The 12,776-nt window shown below is 39.5% G+C and overlaps 1 protein-coding gene across 1 annotated transcript; it reads right to left on the bottom strand.

The window, feature by feature from the left end:
• Positions 1 to 220: 220 nt before the first annotated feature.
• On the bottom strand, positions 221 to 5,832 carry si:ch211-137j23.9. Its single transcript, XM_073923960.1, has 2 exons — positions 5,775 to 5,832; positions 221 to 5,423 (listed from the first exon to the last, which is right to left on the bottom strand). Exons 1-2 carry the CDS (start codon positions 5,776 to 5,778, stop codon positions 4,507 to 4,509), a joined length of 921 nt encoding a protein of 306 aa, XP_073780061.1. The 5' UTR covers positions 5,779 to 5,832; the 3' UTR covers positions 221 to 4,506.
• Positions 5,833 to 12,776: the final 6,944 nt, after the last annotated feature.

Genomic DNA, 12,776 nt, shown 5'->3' on the forward strand with positions numbered 1-12,776 from the left:
GCTCACAGCCGAAACATCTGTCTCCTTTCTCCTGCTGTTTATTTAATAAATTACTGAATATAGACCACGTTTGTTACTTGTCGTTTACAGGAATTTGGCCACAGCACCAAACTTATGTGGATGAGTAAAGTGATTTACATTTGATTGTTTACCAATTATAGAAATAAGCACAGTCAGAATAACAGATAAGTGAGAGAACTTCAACTAAAACAGATCATTTGTAATCAAAATGGTTTAATAACAGTATTTTTTATGGTCAAAAGATGAGAAATCATAATTGTACCCGGCCATTTACAATTTCATTTGAAAACCGGTCACAAATATGACAAGAAGCCAATTTCCAATGTGACCCAGAAATAAGACGATAATGTAAACTACTCCAAAGACTGACACGCCACTGGATGTGGAAACATTATGTGTTAGGATTTTGGTAAAATCTTTTGTATGGAGTGAAGACAAGAAAAGCAGGTCACTGAATGTTTACAAATATCAAATTTGTAGATCTTTGAACATCTAAAAAAGTCTATTTAAATGCTAAAAAATGTTGGAAATAATATTTAGGATGAATAAAATAATAATAATTCACATTTGTCAAATTTTGACCCCCAACCCTAGAAATAGATCAAAGAATTTTAATTTTTTTGTCATTTGCTTAAATAATATGTCCCTTAAATAAGGAGTGCATTCATTGTGTTATTTTATATACTTATTTGTAACCCTGGACCACAAAATAAGTCGCATGGTTTCTTTTTTAGAAACCGAGATTTATTCAGCTTGAAGTGATGTATAAATCTCAATGGATGGAAGGTGTATTTCAAAATAGGAGAATTTCAGGTCGAGATAAAACTATTTAAATATCCGGAATCAGAGAGTTCAAAAAACAATCGAAACATTGAGAAATGAACTTTAAACTTGTCTACATTTAGTTCTTAGAAATGCATAAGACTAATCAAAAATTAATTATTTATATATTTAGGTACTGAATGGAATGCAAGCTTTACTTAATGTTCTAGTAATTTATTTTTATGAAATATATTTCAGAACATTTAGTGCTACTTTAACCCTTGCAGGCCCTGCATCCATTTTCAGGTCATATTGCTTTGAGTTCTGGGTCATTTCACCATATTTAAAGGCTGTTGTCCATGATTTTGGACTTTTGTCATTAAATCAAACAGCAGAAAAGCTCTGTCTGATGTAATTTGAGAAATATCCACTAGGGTGAATTGAGGCATGGCAGTACTTTAGTCCAAAGACAGAAGTGAGCAACATTTTCGATTGATTGATTGATTGACTGATTTAAAAGCCTTTATTTGTCACACTTTTACAGGCAGTGAAATTGACCATACACAAACATCACACATTTCAGTGGAAGACAGGTCAGACGAGAAGTGGCTTTTAAAAAGAGGAAATAAGATACATTAGGGAAGTGGGAGGTGTAAAAAATGCCCTCTTAGACTGCAATTGATGTTGGACAGTGTAAGATCGGGGGAAAAAAGCCATCTGGTCCTGCAGCCAGGGGGCGCTAGTCACAGACCCGCCTACACACAGCAGTGGGAGAAAGCACACAAAGGCATGGGATGTGGGGGCTAGGCAGTGATTGTCTATCTGTAGCTGTGTATGTGTGTGTGTGTGTAAGCCTGTAGAGTTTCACCGGTGTCATTGGAACAGGGAGCAGGAATTTCAAGCGTCTCCTTATCTTGCTCTCCGGGGAAGTTGTTTGTCTCCAGCCAAGGCCGTCTGGCAGGAGAGTCACAGGGAAGCCGAAAGAGAAGAAAAGGTTTTCAGTTTGGATCAATACCTGCCTGTTTTGCAGATATCTAATGTCCATCACTAGTCTCCAGGTCTGACCAAATGCCCGTTGCAATGCCGCTAGGTTCTCCCTGATGTTTTCCAATTTGCGGTCTAAAGCCTGGTTTATACTTCTGCTTCAAGTAGGATTACCACTTTCAATGCAAAAAAATAAGGGACGCATACTGCAGCAGGGATGACAACCCCAATAGCATGCCAGAGACGGTAACATACTAATGAACCTAAGTTTAAAGGGTGGTATTGATAACAGATTTTGGCTAAAATATTTGTCATTATTTGAAGTGACACCTATCCAAACATGGAAACAGCACTTACACAAACTAGATACAAACATTAGCTAGTAAAGTTTTTAAAAAGCCTATTTCTAATTAAAAAATATGTAAAGTTGCAATTTAGTTTATTTTCTTTGTTTATTAAGGTATTAAATGTAATGTTTCATGTAAAAAAATAATGCTTATATGCCTGACTTAACCTTAACAAACAAACAAACAAACATATTACATTGGAATGTGATCCACTTACATTGTATTTACAGATTTTTTACAAATTGAAAACCAAGCCAAATCTAATTCTGAGATAAAGTTTGATTGTTGCCATTCCTTTCACTGTGATTTCAGTTGTTGACATGGTTTTACTCAGTTAATATTAATTACATATATTTTTATTATTTTTACAGACTGTTTTTATTTCATGTAGAAAACAGTAAATTACAAAAAAAAAAATGACTCCAGCTTGATATTCACAGACTGGGTCACATTTTTTACATTATTTATCAATTAACCTAAATATTGTTGATGATGATTATACTGTCAGTACCATGTCTGCTTCGGGAGAGACTTGGGGTACGGAGAACTAACTTTGCTTTGATTTTTGTGAGCTGTCATTGCGGGAATGCTGCTCTCCGGAGGAATGTGTTCGCACGTCCCGCAAGAGCCACAGAACACTCCGACAAATCGTGCAGTTGGCTTAATAACAGTTTCTAACACTCTGCAGCCAGTTATTTGTTTCCTCCCACTCTCTGCAGTATTTTATCGATTACTTGCGTTTAAACTCTGAAACTTTAAGACACAGAGGTCACCTGGAGTAGCATCTGCTATTACCCATTACTCTCTGTTAAGACTTGACAGACTCCGTTTAAAAGACCTGCCCTCACTGGACAAAGACCAATCAAACTAATGATGACATCAAGTATTACCCAATCAAAAGTAGGAAATGATAGGCTATAACACTTCCGAAATGCTAGTTGGGGGTAGGTGTTTATGTTCCTCTGTGTCCAGTTTCTTAGCTGGTGTGTTGTGTTTTCTGAACGCCTCCTTAATGTACAAGTGGTTCAAACTCACTAATTTTGAGGCAGGAACCGGAGGACGTGCAACAACTTTAACCATGAGGTAAACATAAAACAAAACTTTCCATCCCGAGCTCCTTCACTGGACTCCATACTTGTAAACACTCGCTCCATCGGGCTCGCGCGACTCCCGGTCCCGCCCACACTCGTCATCGCTACCAAGCTGACCAATCACAGAGCTTGCGCTATGCGTAAAAGGTTTTTGAGAGCGAGGGCTATGTGTCCATGCGTAGGCTGCGCCGTAGCTTACGCATGCGCTTGACGCAGAAGTATAAATCAGCCTTAAATCTTAAGGCCACAGTCTGAGTACCAACAACCTTGCTTGCCACTGTTTTGATCCAGCCGGCTATCTTGGTGGGGTTTTAAGCCACACTGACCACTTTTACCAATTGTCAATACTCCAGGGCCCCGCCTATGCCCATTAGCAAAAACCCTATTATCAAAGTTCGAATTAAATAGATATCTTCAATATCCTTCGCCGAGAGCCAAAGACATTGTAAATAAGAGTGTTTAATGATTTTATTTATATTTATAGACATGTTTGCCAAAATGGCATAGATGAAAAAGATGGCATAAAAAAGATGCACAGCATGTACTAAATGTTAAAAATTGATTGTAGTTTACAGTAATTGTGTTAAAAATTCATTGACTTCCATAGTAGAGAAATATGGAAAAAATACCGTGGAAATATTTTTCCAGGTTTCCAGGTTTAGAAAAACACTTAGTGATTAGATAAAGTGTTTTGTGATTAAACTGTGCTAAACTAACACAGCATTTACAACTAATGCTAGATATTTTTTCTGCTTTGAATAGCTGTAAAATGTAAAGGATCTGTTGTCTAAATTTCTTTTTTCTAAAGACAATTTTGATTGATTCATGGAACATAAAAGTAGCCGATATCTTTAAAACTCCTTAACTGCTCAATAATGACCATCCGAAAAAATAAAGTGTTTAAGTGTTAGTGTTGATTACAGGCAATAAAAATAGATTATGTACACAGCAATTCTTTTAATCCAATTAAATACAAGAACTGGTCAACGAGATAAACATTAATGAAGACAGACTAAGACTTAAATACACACACTGAACTAAACAATGAAATCAGGCCTAAGTGAATATACAGACACTGAAAACAAGAACACAAAACTAAACCAAGCACAAAACCTGGATTTATAAAACTACCATTTACAAGAGATGTCTTAGACAGAAAATTATGATGAATACAGACAGTATTATACAGTTACTGTTTAACTGTGATAATAATATGCATTATTATCAATGATTGCAAAACTTTTTTGTTCCTCAAAAAAGTTCTACATTTCTAGCAATTCAAGTGTGGTTTGTTTTGCCTGTTAATCATGTTGTGTCTGTCTCATATCTTTAATGTCCAGATGATCTTCAAACGCCGTCTCCAGCACCAGCACCAGAGACTGTTTCAGGTTCTTCTTATAATCATCACACATGAACACATAGAGAAATGGGTTCAGACTGCTGTTGAGATTAATCAGGTAGAAAGTAAAATAAAATATCTTCCCAAATTGATCAGTGAGAATCCAATTATTATTTTCTGCCCATACTCCCCAAATCCAGCAAACATGGTGTGGAAATGAACAGATGAAGAAAGTCAGGATTACAGTTATAATGAGTCTGTATGACCTGAGCTGCTTCCCCATGTTGAGGCGTTTGATTTTTACTCCAATAGCGATGTATGAAGATGCAATGATCAGAAAGGGGATGAGAAAGACCACTATAAATTCATATGTGACAAGAATTGTGCCTGAAATCTTAAAAAAATTGAAAAAAGGGAGAATGTAGCCGATGGATGAAACCCAGATGATGATGCAGATGATTCTGGCTTTACGCAGAGTTCTGTTATTTTGAGCCCAAACAGCCATCCATGTGCACAGACATCGATCCAGACTGATAACTACAAGAGACCAAACACTAACAAACAGATTTAGAGATGTTGCGATGATGAAAAGGTTCTCTGTGAAGGCACTGTGCTGCTTGCTCAAGATAAAGGAAGCATTTGTGATTGAAACTAAAATAAACATGAAATCTGCAATCGCCAAATTCAGAAACCAAATGGAGTTGACAGTCATCTTCATTCTGCAGCCGGCCAAAAATATGACCAGCCCATTTCCAATGAGACCCACTGAGACGGTGAAAAAGAAAATGCAGGCAAGACAAATCTTAAATCCCTCATCCTCCACTGTGCTCTTGTCTGTTGAGTTTCCAGTCACATTTTTAAGCTCAAAACTGCTGTTTTCTAAACAAAGAAGCACAGAAAGGACTGTCAGTGTGTCATTGTGCTGCAAAATTCTGAGCTATTAGAGTATATCTGATCATGCTCCTCTCAAACATTTTAATAAAACCTCATTAGAATAAAACCAATATTTAGTCTTTTATATTCAATAACTTTGCATTTGCTGCGTGGATTCATTAGAAGCACATCTTTGTATGAAGGGTCATTTGTTAGAGAAAATAAATGTGTATCTTGTGCTTAATTATATGGATTTAACATTATCTCTGTGCATTGTCTGTGTTATATGTATATGTATTTATATTTTGAGAGATTTTTATAAACATATAATAATCATAATAGATATTAATTTCTCACCCATCTTTGAGGTCTCAATGCAGTGGAAAGAGTCGAGTCTTGATCTTGATCCGTCTTCTTCCTTATGCTGCTTTATGCCAGAGCAAACCCTGGTGCTTCCCTATTGACTAAGGCTAAATATGGTCATTAGCAGTCGAACCAACCGCAGAACCTTTCCTGTTACACTAGAATTTTCTGTTGCTCAAACACTGCTGCGTGTGTTTGTGTGCATTTAGATGTGTTCAATTTGGCCACGTCATGACCAGTTTCTCTTCGCTTTCACATAAAGCAAGAAACTTGAAATAAACATTCCTGACTCTCTTTAATCATTTACATTCCCAGGATGTCCTTTGAAAGGACCAGGGGTGTAACTCTGGTATCCTGGCCAAATCTCCCATCTCTCCATCATGGCTTCCTAATCATCCCTATATTATAATTGGCTTCATCACTCCTCCTACATTAATTGCAAAGTCAAATATTAATTATAAATTAATTTCCATGTTGTACTTTATATCAGTGTATTTATTAGAAGTAAAGCTCCATTTACACCCCCCCCCCAAAAAAAAAGATATGATATATAATGATAAGTGTGAGATTTCATGCTGATACTCTTCTCACGCTCACACACCACATTCATTTGACTTAAATTATGAAATCTACAATATTGAATCTACAGTTCAATTCAAATACATTGTAGTGAATTGGCTCAAAGGGAATTAAAGATTCATTTGAATGGGGCTTCAAATGAATCGACTCTTTAAACCCCATCATCCAGTGATCGTTTGAACAGACAGTTGACTTCATATTCGTTACATGCATTAAAAAAAATAAATAGCAAACTACCCAGCCAGCAAAATTTACGTGGCTCAACACCAGACACTTACATCCGGCCCACATACCGCATGGAATGATGGCACTTGGGCGGTCCGCTCTTGTTTGCCAGGTCTAGGCTACAATTAAGCCATAGCAATATCACATATCAGCCAGAATTAAACCAAATGAATCAGAACTGACCCTATTCTGGGCCAAAGTTTGCTTTTAATCTGCCCAGATCTGGCCCACACCAGACACATACATCTGGACCACATACTAAATGGAATGAAGTACAAAAATCCCAGCATGCATTGCAGTATGAATACATTCTATTAGGGTTGGACGATGTTGACCAATTTGGCATAGTACAATGTCTAATATGAAGCATCACGATGGACGATGGAATCGCCGTCATTGCCAGTGGTGAATTAATTATGAATAATTAATTAATTCATAACAAATTAATTATCTGTAGCCTACCGTTTTAACTACCTAACCCACATGGTCTTTGTTTTACCCATAACCAAATCATAAATGAATAAAGATAAGTTACACACATAATTACCACCTGTTAATCACTTTCTTTTTATGGGACTCGTGAATAGGCAGAGTGATCTGTGTCGTTATAATGGCGTTGACAAACTTGGTTGGTAAAAAAAGTGCACAACCAACAGGAACCAGCCAACAGTATCTAAGGTTTTCGCTAAAATTACTAATTAAAGATTGAACCAGTCTACTGACCCACTGACTGCCTGGACACGCTGTCTCGAGAACATGACAGTGTGTGTGTCCTTGTGTCTGTGCCTGTGTGTGTGTGGTCATGTGACATGCGTTTTCAGCGGCAGTGTGGAAGGAGGGCTGCTCAGAAATGCTAGGTGAAACGCCAGAGTGGATGTGTATCGTTTTCATCCTAAAATGCCATTTAAAAATTAGAAGGTCGCTGGTTAGAGCTTCGGCTGGGTCAGTTGGCATTTCTGTGTGGAGTTTGCACGGGCTCCATGCATACGCGTGGGTTTCCTGCGGGTGTTCCGGTTTCCCCCACAGTTCAAAGACATGCGATATAGGTGACTTGGGTAGGCTAAATTGTCCATAGTGTATGAGTGTGAATGAGTGTGTATGACTGTTTCCCAGAGATGGGTTGCAGCTGGAAGGGCATAAGCTGCGTAAAACATGTGCTGGATAAGCTGGTGGTTCATTCTGCTGTGGCGACCACAGATAAATAAAGGGACTAAGCCAAAAAGAAAATGAATGAATGAATGTTTATTGTAATGAATAAACTATTCAAGCAAAGTTCTTAAGAGTTACAGCAGCCCAAAAAAATATCAAAAGGTTCAGGGCTTTGAGCCTAACTAAAGCAAACACTTTTGTCCATGATTGTGACTTTAGTCTATGTGGTCCACATATGTTTTAAGATAACTGGGCACATTTGCCATATCTTCTCTGAGCTGCTATAGGCTCACAGCCACATTAGCCAGAGTTAACTGTGCCAAATATTTGCCAAAAGCGGCCCACATTTCTTTTGAGATAACTGGAAACATTTGCAATACTATCTGGATGCAGCCTTTATGATGCAAGCTGATATTGCATCACTCAGCGATGCAATGTCAGACACAATGCACTCAAGCTAGTGATGTGAGGTGAGCCCTTTAAATAGCATTGGATGCAGTTTAGATTGCACTGCACCAGGTCTGCATCCAGACCCCTCTCCACATTTGCCATATCTTCTCTGGGCCACTATAGGCTCAAATCCACATTAGCCATAGCTTACTGTGCTGAATATTCGCCAAAAGTGGCCCACATATGTTTTAGGATAACTGGGCCACATTTGCTAAGACATCTCTTGTAAATTATAGTTTTATAAATCCAGGTTTTGTGCTTGGTTTAGTTATGTGTCATTGTTATCAGTGACGATGCATGATGCTTTGGATGATTATGCAGATGATTCTGGCTTTGCGCAGAGTTCTGTTATTTTGAGCCCAAACAGCCATCCATGTGCACAGGCATCAATCCAGACTTATAACTACAAGAAACAAAATGCTAGCGAACAGATTTAGTGATGTTGTGATGAGGAGAAAGTAGTCTGTAAAATCACTGTGCCGCTCATTCAACCTTAGGAAAGCACCTGTGATTGAAACTAAAATAAAGATGAAGGGCTCTATTTTAACAATCTAGGCGCAAAGCTCAAAGCGCAGGGCGCATAAGCATTAACAGCGTGTCAGAATCCACTTTTGCTATTTTAAGAAAGGAAAAACGCATGTTCTAAACGGGTTGAGCTTATTTTCTTAATGAGTTATAGGTGTGTTTTGAGAATAAACCAATCAGTCTCATCTCCCATTCCCTTTAAGAGTCAGATGCGTCACGCAATAGCATTTTCTATTTAGATGGCGGACTTTGTAAGTGGAAAAACTGAAGGCTTTACTAGCGATAAGACAGTCAAACAGAGCATCTGCAGCGCGAGAATGAGAGATGAGCCTCCTCATTATTTACTTTCACTTTCACTGTCGTGGATAAGGAAACGTGTTGTAAAAAATATCCAAACACACGTGCTATGCCCTATATGGTCCAAAACCTGACAGGTGGGCAAATCTAAACTTGTTTTTAATAAAACAAATTTAATTATGCATATAATAAGTAGAACTACTATTAATAATAACATTATACAAAAGCAAATTGTCATGAATAAACTGAAAAAAGCCCCCCGAAATGAAAAAGGCATGAAGGCATTATGTCAAAAATAATAATTTTTGTAATCATTTAATTCTATTTCATTTGTAAAGATATTTGCGTATTTTTGTACATCCTGTGTGTTTAAAGCAATGTTTAAGCAAGGCGCACAACTAACGCGCTCTGCGCTGGACTGTAGACCTGCTCTCAGCTGGTCTATTGTACAGTCTATTTTAGATCCTAAAAATAGCTACGTGCCAAAAATGCATTTTTTTTTTCTTTTTAGATCTGAACGCCTATGCGTGCACATATGAGTGCAAATGCATTTGCTATTTAAACAGCAAGGAGCAAAACGTCAAAACGACACTTGCGTCAAACTGAAACTAGCAAACAACATTTGCGTCACACATTGCGCCAGGTGTATAATAGGGCCTGAAGTCTGCCATGTAAAGTTTACCATAAGCAAATCCAAGTTTAAAAGAGGTCCGCTGAGGAGCTAAAATGAAACTTTTTAGACATTTTAGAGTTGAGTATTAACTTGCAAGTGACATTAAAAGTGAACATTTATAAGTCGTCCATTGAGGAGCTAGAATAAATGTTTTTTAGATATCTTTTTAGAGTTAAATAAAGACATAAGATGAAACATAAAAAATATCACAGTATGGGGTTGGAGAAGATGAGGCGAGGAGCAAATTGCAGAAATGAAGGACTTGATCTAACAAAAACTAAACAAAACAACTTAAACATCAAAATAACATAAAAATAGCATTAATACATACGCAAGGCTTGACAGGATTTGGCATGACAGATTTCCTCAATGACAAGGGACTCAAAGACATCTGTATAAACAACGTCCTCATGGGCACTGAATTAACATCAACAAACCAGCACAGGACACAACACACATGTGCTCACGTATGCAATGTGAATGTTCCATCCAAGTGCCAACCGAAACCGAAACCAACAAGACAGAGGCGCTGAGAAAAGATCACATTGCAGACAAAACAAACACAGACACTAGGGCAAGAGCACGCATCCAGATCACATCCAGACCTTGTGCGCCTGCATTAAGTGGGAACGAGCATGGCCCGAGCACAGACTATCGAAGCTCATACAGAGACACACAATGACAGAAAATGAGTGCACAATGTGACATAACAGGATTTGTGTCTGGACTCTGTCACCAAAACAAGAATTAACAAGAACAGAGTGGTAGAATCTTGTCACTAGACAGGATTTGTCACGACAGACATGAAAGAAATTGATGACAAACTCAACTAAATCCTCAATGACAAGGAACTCAAAGACATCTGTATCAATGACGTCCTCAATGACGGCACTTGGACACTGAATTAATGACGACAGACCAGCACAGGACAGAACACACGTGCACTGACATTTGCAACGTGAATGTTCTCTCCCAGCGCCATCTGAAACCAACAAGACAGAGGCGCTGAGAAAATATCACCCCGCTAACAAAACAAACAAGCGGCGCCCCAAATGCCACACTATGCACTTATACAAATGGAGCACTAATGTCTTTTTCCTAACCGGAAATTCAAATCGTTTTGCAGATGACGTTTGATGGTTGCTAAATTAGTGAAATAAATGACTAAACTACCAAATAATACCTACCATGAGTATAGCCGCATTCACTATCAGTTTTAGCTCAGGTAGATCCAGTGGCGTAGCGCAAAATGCGGAGGCCCCCCCACCGACAGGGCCCCCAGTTGAAGGCGGGGGGGGGGGGGGGGGGGGGGGGGTATACACATATACACTTTCACAAATACTGTCTTGACTAGTGCGGTTGAATGACATTTGTCCTGGGAGCACTGTACCAATGTGGCGGCGCTATAGACGCATGCCCAGGGTCCCTATGCGATATCTAGTGTATATATCTATGTCACAAATTGAGGAGCGGGGAAAGGAGGCGGAGTGGCGTCACAACGCGGGGAATCCTTCACAAACCGAGGAGCGATCACAAACCGAAAGTGGCGAGAGCGTCAAAGTAGCCAGAAGTCATTCATTTTTTAACGAGAACCGGCGGCGAGAAACAGCGGCGCGTCTTCATTGGCTATGACGCGGTTCGGCGGCAAGCAATCAGAATGAAGTAGTCCACCGCCTGAGCGGAGTTCAGAGAACACAGACCTGTAAACTTTGGTTCCGACCACAGTTGTTCCCAAGAGTTTGATTATTGCGGTTCCTGGATTTTCAATTATTAAAAATCGCGACGACGTGGGGCCCCTAATCACGCGGGCCCCCCCCCGGGGTGCGTGCCCTGCGGGCCCGTCCGCTACGCCACTGGGTAGATCTTGAGAACTCCCCAGCTGTAGTAGCTAATGAACAGATAGTGATTGCTCTTGAGAGATAACTACTTACTAGGAGCATGCCTGTGGTGCCGATTTGTGTTGCATGTTTTTGGACGGTGGGAGGAAACCGGGTAACACGGGAAAAACTCATGAGAGCACAAGGAGATCGTGTAAACTCTGCACAGAAACGTTGGTTGGCTTGGTAAGGACTAGAACCAGTGACGTTCTTGCTGTGAGGTAACAGTGCTAACCACTGGGCCACTGAGTCACCTATCTAGCAAAGGAGGAGTTGGGGTGGAAGGAGGGATTCTTCAAAACTAAGATGGCAGTCATATGGAACTTAGGGTATTTATAGTGGCTTAGGGATCGTCTGATTGGTGAATCATAAATTAAATAATGCGGAACCAGCTGCAAGCAATCATCAGCATGTGATCCTCTTGAAATTAGTCTATAAATAAACTTCAGATATACTACAAAATGGCTTAGAACAGGGGTTTTCAAAGTGTGAGGCGCGCCTCCCCTGGGGGGCGCCAGAGCATGTCAGGGGAGGCGCGGAAAAAAATATAACAAAAATATAATTATTAAGTTTAATTATTATATGTATTTTTTATTATATTTAAACGTTTTAATTAAACAAAGCAAAAAAAAATAAAACGTCAAATATAAGAAAACCTTTTTTACCCAGAAGGCCATAGCTGTGAATTCGCTTCTGTTTGCCAAGCCCGCCAATACAGGTATATGCCTGCTAATACAATGGGTCGGTTTCTGAGACCCCCCCGATTCAAAGCTGTAATGAAGTTCACGGCCCTTTGGCTGCCGGGAAGAAGGAGGCGGAGAACCGAAGCAGTTTTAAAGTGATTTATTAATGACAGGGACGGCAGCTCCTCACGGAGGCTGCCGTCTAAACCAAAACAAATTTAAAAAAGTAAAATATGTCCGGGTCCGGTCATCTCTCGGCTTCCTCTGCCCTCATTTCTCCTTTTATCGTCCAGAGCTCCTTCCGTGGGATCCGAGGCAGGTGCGCACCGCAGGTGTATCCACTTACGCGGTGGCCTCACTCCGTTCCCATGGCTCTCGGCCACGCCCCCTCGCCACAAAAGCCTACAAGTTCAGGGCTTAAACCCAAAAGACGACGATATGATGATCAGTATTTGAGGTTAGGATTTACATGGACAGGACCAGCTGATGAACCACGACCTTTATGTGTGGTTTGTCAAAATATTTTGGCTAATGACAG

Source organism: Danio rerio, chromosome 15, assembly GCF_049306965.1.
Source record: "Danio rerio strain Tuebingen ecotype United States chromosome 15, GRCz12tu, whole genome shotgun sequence".
In the NCBI taxonomy this organism is placed as follows: Eukaryota; Metazoa; Chordata; class Actinopteri; order Cypriniformes; family Danionidae; genus Danio; species Danio rerio.